Source organism: Canis aureus, chromosome X (genome assembly GCF_053574225.1).
Source record: "Canis aureus isolate CA01 chromosome X, VMU_Caureus_v.1.0, whole genome shotgun sequence".
NCBI lineage: Eukaryota > Metazoa > Chordata > Mammalia > Carnivora > Canidae > Canis > Canis aureus.
Window position 1 is genome coordinate 16,850,328 of NC_135649.1, and position 5,663 is coordinate 16,855,990.

Consider the following 5,663-nt stretch of genomic DNA (forward strand, 5'->3'; position numbering starts at 1 on the left):
AATAAGGCGAGTTCGTCACAGTATTTATTAAAGATAGCTTTGCTCAGTTATCAATCAGTAGTAGTCGTGAGTAGAACTATATTAAGTCAGTGTTGACCCAGTAAGCCAAACACCCTGCCTCAGATCCTTACTCAGAACTTTATACTCGCTGACCCCCAAACATTTCCATTGTAATTGCAGAGCTTTCTTATAATGGAATAGAGATTAATGGAAAAGAGCAGTCAAAAAACCCTGCGAAGGTTTATTTTTTAGGGCTTAATTTCTTAAGAAAACTGCAGAAGAGAAGTTTTATCTCTTTTTGATCCCCTTTTCATATGCAAAGCATAATCTCTAGATTTACACCACATAATAAACGCAAACACAGTTTTACGAAAATCACAGGAGTATAGGAGAAATTAGAAACATGGATGTGATGCGAACAAATAAGATTTTTCAGTGTCATCTTGTTTATTTCACTCTCTCTCCTATTCAACCTCCCATAGGATTCACTGACATACAAACGTGTCTTTCTACACTTAGTGGGGCTTCATTTTATTTAGAAAGCCCAATGACAATGTATGTTGACAAAGAATCATGGTTTGTCTTTTACTTTATAAGAATCTTTCACTCCTAAGATTTCAGCACAATTCACAAACAAAAAAAAATCCTGACACCATACACCTACGCATAGCTCAGAGTCGGATACACATGCTGGGAGGAAAAATACCATTTTTAATTGAAAAGCTAGACTCTGTCATCTTCCTTCTTTACACTACACCCAGTGAACAAGGTCACACTGATTTCAGACACCTGTGAGCTTCCAGGGCCTGGGACCCTTCCCATCACAGCCAGGTTGTTAAGAGGGGTATCGGTGGGAGGAGGGTCCGGCAGCTCTGTCTTGCAACAGAATAACTGAGCTTTAAAATGCTGCTGGAAGGTTTTGCTCAGCCAGTAAAGAGCAAAGGGGTTTACGCAAGAATTGCTGAAAGCCAGAACCCGAGAGAAAATGGTGACAATAAAATGAATGGCAGAGGGGTCCACGTAGGTTTGATAAGAGAATGAGTGGTAGAGATACAAGAGGTGATTCGGCAACCAGCAGAGAGCAAACAGAGCCACCAGCACCAGGACGGTTTTGGCAATTCTCTTCCGGGATTCAATCTAGAAGTGGGGAGGAGGAGAAAAATGACCACAGAAACAATCATTTAGCTGGCAGAGATTTTAAAGAGCCATTCTCTAGATTACATAGAAATTTACGGTTAACAGGCTGCAGTCCCTTTGAGCATGCGTTTGTGAAAGAACTGCTTGCTTGGAAGGTGTGGGAAGGCAGCCTGTGCCTATAGAATACAGCCAGTTAATTGGCATGGTAAACCATGATCTTGGTCTCATTAGTTCTAATACAGAGACTCCCAGCCCTGGTTTTGAGAGACTCTAGGATGTGTCCAATTACCTCAACGGTGTTGTGGAATTCTTGAAATTTTAATTTGATTAGAAATAGAGGCTACACAAAACTGCTTTCTCCACCAGCAGAGGCTGACTAGGTTAGAATGTTCTTACGGGGTTCATGGAAGTGGCCAAGTCGGTACCAAAAATGGTTTATGATCTATAGGAATTCTGACATATAGTGAAGGAATAAAAACCAGTGTGTCAAGAGGCCAATGCAACCATCTCCCTCCTCACCCCAGAAAGATAGAAACCCTCTTGTGTGTGTGTGTGTGTGTGTGTGTGTGTGTGTGTGTGTGTGTTTAATCAAATGGAACATTTTGGCAACATTCTTTTTATCCTGTTCATATTTCTGGAAGGAGGGCACACCTGGCTCTTGCAATGGTCTTAAGCTTCTGTGAGTCTCTGTGTTCTCTGCCACCAGCACTTACTTTATCCCTTGAGCCCTCAGTTTGCTCCTCTGTGTGTAAGTGGTTTGCATTGAATAATGTTAGGGCGTCTTGCCAGTTCTATCATCCCGTGTCTTTCTATCATTCTGTTACACTTTCTAAAACAAAAGATGCTTCCCTTCGTAGTCTCACCTTGGGTGCTGTTCCTCAGTCTTCCACAGGATGAATAATTTTGACTTCTCCCAAACTTCAGCTGTCCCTTTTCTACCAAAAGCAGTCCTACCATGTATTGAATGCTCACTGTGCTCCAGGAACTAGGTTGAGCACTTTATATATATATCACCCAGTCTCCATCTTCATTTTACAGATAAGGAAATAGGCTCAGAGAGGTTAAGTAACTTGCCCAAGATTGCTCAGTTAGTATGTGGTACAGCCAGAATGAAATCCTGGAGCTGACAGACTCCAGAGCCTGTGACCCTAACAAAAATACTGCACTGCTATTGCACTTATTGCTCACAGGTGAAGCAGAAATTTCATTTCTAAATTGATGCATGAGGGGTGCCAGGATGGCTCAGATGGTTAAGCATCTGCCTTCATCTCGGGTCATGATCTCAGGGTCCTGGTATCGAGCCCCACATTGGAGTTCCCAGCTCAGTGGGGAATCTGCTTCTCCTCCTTCTTCCTTTCCCCCTGCTCATTCTCTCTCTCTCTCTCTCTGTATCCCTCTGTCTCAAATGAATAAATCAAGTCTTTAAAATAAATAAATTAATTAATTCATGTATGAGTCCTGATTAATACATACCTGCTTGCGAGCATGGCTCTGTTCCTCAGTAGGTATGTTCAGGGTGCTTTTGTAAAGAGTCCTGGCAATTAGAGAATAATAGACAGAGATAATCGAGAGTGGAATAATATAGAACACTAAGAAACACAGCAGAGAATGTATCTCTTGCATGAGCTTCTCAGAAACAGGATAAGAGGTACACGCTTCAAGTGTCATATTTTTGTCGGGATCTTGTAAAGTATACACATTTGAAAATATAGCCTCAGGTAGAGCAATTAGCATAGACACGATCCAGACGCAGCCAGCTTTGGCACAGGTCTTCAGGATGGCATTGGAGGGCTGCCGCTCCAGTGGCTTCACAACTGCCTTGTATCTAGAAACACACAACCATAGGCAAAAAATCAAAATAAATACCAAAACTATAGAATCTTGGGGTTAGAAATGACCTTAGTGGTCATCCATTTCTGCCTCCTATCCACATATCTATAACCAACAACATCAACCAACTGATATTATTATGATTTCAAATACATTATCCGTCCCAATATTTTATATTTATGCTAATCATCCTTTTCTCCTATTCCCTAATAGGAACTATTTCAGAGTTGCAATTTTAGAATTTTGTGTGTAGACCCTCTATTTAGGACGAATGCATTTTTTTTCAGCATGATTTTTTGGTATGATTGAGAGTAATTCATTACTTGTGTAGAACCTTACATGTTCTAAAAGACTTCCTTTTTGCACAAGTGACTGCTTTTAAACCTAATTCTCCTTCCTTCGTGAGTGAACAGTCGTCAACCTTCCCAGAAAAGATTTCCAAGAGTTTGTGCAGTGAAGAGAAGAGGGTTGATTTCTTCCCTGTTCATAAGGGCTACTTTGTTGCCCAAGCTGATCTGTGGGTAGATTTAGAGCAAGGCAAGGGTGAAACCGGACACCCTTTGCCCGTACAAAGGTGCCTCCTTATGCTAACAAACCTTAAAATCTACAGCCTTTAAGTAAATCTACCCTCAGATAGAATATAAAGCCAGTCAAAGCAAAAATCCATAAAAGACACAGGGAAAGCTTTTCCTCCTCTTAGATTCCAGAATCTGAAGAAGCAATTCCTTCTGGCACTGCTAGGCATTGATTAGTTACAGGCTTCTAGCAGGCTTTTTAAAGCATCACTTTTAACATTTGGAGCCTCAATTTTCTCCCCTGCTTTCACAGTTATTCTACACTAGGAACACAGAAAAACACAGTACGTAGACCGAAAATACCCTAACAGAGCCTGAATACACGGACTGCCAGAGGTTCTCACACGCTCTATCCATAGAGCTCTAAAAGTCAACCGGATTAATTTATTTCTCCGGGAACAAGACTGTCACCGAATGCCTATGGAGAAAACAAATACAATTAAGTGATGACATTACACTGAGTTACCAGGCAGCCGAAAACCTCATCGTTTTTCTGCCACTGGCTAATTTGATGAATTTCAAATAAATTGGATGCGTGCATCTTTTTACCATTCTTCTGTGGACAATAACGTATATGTGGTCAATTTCACACCTATGCTGATGTTTTAATGTTAACAATATTGCACCACTAGGCTGCACTAATGTATAAAGCATGAATTGTTTTTCTTTTACACCTGGAACGGTTTGCCTTACTTACTTAATAAATAAACGGGGAGGGGGGAAACACTGTTCCGTATTCTTTCAAGCAAACAATTATACTTCAAAGAGAATAAATTATTCCTAAAACACACAATTTCAGCCTTTCCTCCGATGCTAACACAGGAATTTTAACATTCTTACACCAACTTTTATTTTCAATGCCCCCCCTCCAATTTTCTAATCTTACATCCACGTTGCAGACTGTAAGAAAAGCAGAATAGTAGCCTGTGAATGCTAAGTACAAGCTTTCCTCTCTCTCTTTTGCCTAATTTTACATCCTGACAAATAAAACTGAGAAAAGAAACCCACCTGTCAGCGCTGAGAATGGTTAATGTGAACACTGATACACCAACAGAAGTGAGCCGGATAAAAGAAAGCACCTTACAGCCAATTCTCCCGAACAGCCATCCTTCTGCAAGGTAGTGGGTTGCATCCACTGGCACACAAGTTAGCAGAAGTAAAAGATCCCCAAAAGCCAAGCTGGTGATGAAAATATTTGGAACTGTTTGCATGGATTTGGTCTTGAAAAAGACTTTGATGAGAATAGCATTTCCAAGGATCCCCACAGAAATGATCACAGCATAAGTGATGTAGATGGCACACAAAGCTTCTATTCCTGGAGAGTTGTCTCCGGTCCGTCCTTTATTTGTGGTATCATTAGGAACGAGAGAGCTTGATGATTCTGTGTCATTTGTGATTGGAATTAAAGTCTCATTAGGTGACTGAGGCTGTCTTTGAGACATTTCTTCTGAAGACTGCCTTTAATATTTCTTCTTCGCAGTTTAAATGTAGTTGATTGTCACGTCTAATGCCTACGTCTAGTAATGAGATGGTAGAACAGAGCAGAATGGCAAGCAAATTCAAGACGCCCGGATCCTCCTTTCCTTCAGTTGTTCTGTGTCTCCCAGCATGCTTGGCTAAATGCTTACCGATCCTGGCATTGAAGGGTGGGAGGTGGAGGAGTTTTATTGGCGTTTCCGTGACACAGGGAGGGGGGTTTGGGAAATGCTCTGCAGTTGCTTGTTCTTCCCCTGTTGGGGAATCTTATCAATAACTAGTTATTATAAAATAACACTTAATGTTTAGTAGAATCACCCTGTTTCCTTGTCTGGCCACGAAAATCTGTATAGGTCTTGTCCGTTTTTTTCCCCAGAACTCATTCATGTCTCTGCAATCAGAAGATGGTCTAATGCATTTTCTTTTACATGATAAATAAGTAAGTGTGTCCCCTGAAGCACAAACTTGAATCCACTTCTCTAGATTTAATATTGGAAAGGCGCTGAAGCAACAAATCATTCACACTTTGACGGGGCTGATGTCACTTCCAAGGAGGAATAATGCAGGTGACCCTAGGCTTATCACCTAGCTCTGACACACAGTAATTCCCCACTCTGTGCACGTTACCGGGGCCATGCTGCAGAA

General features: G+C 41.2%; 1 protein-coding gene across 1 annotated transcript; it reads right to left on the reverse strand.

The window, feature by feature from the left end:
- Window positions 1-598: 598 nt before the first annotated feature.
- Window positions 599-4,984, reverse strand: BRS3 (bombesin receptor subtype 3). The gene is made up of 3 exons (XM_077889009.1): window positions 4,551-4,984; window positions 2,611-2,962; window positions 599-1,137 (listed from the first exon to the last, which is right to left on the reverse strand). The coding sequence occupies exons 1-3, from the start codon at window positions 4,982-4,984 to the stop codon at window positions 724-726; spliced, it is 1,200 nt and encodes a 399-aa protein (XP_077745135.1). The 3' UTR covers window positions 599-723.
- Window positions 4,985-5,663: the final 679 nt, after the last annotated feature.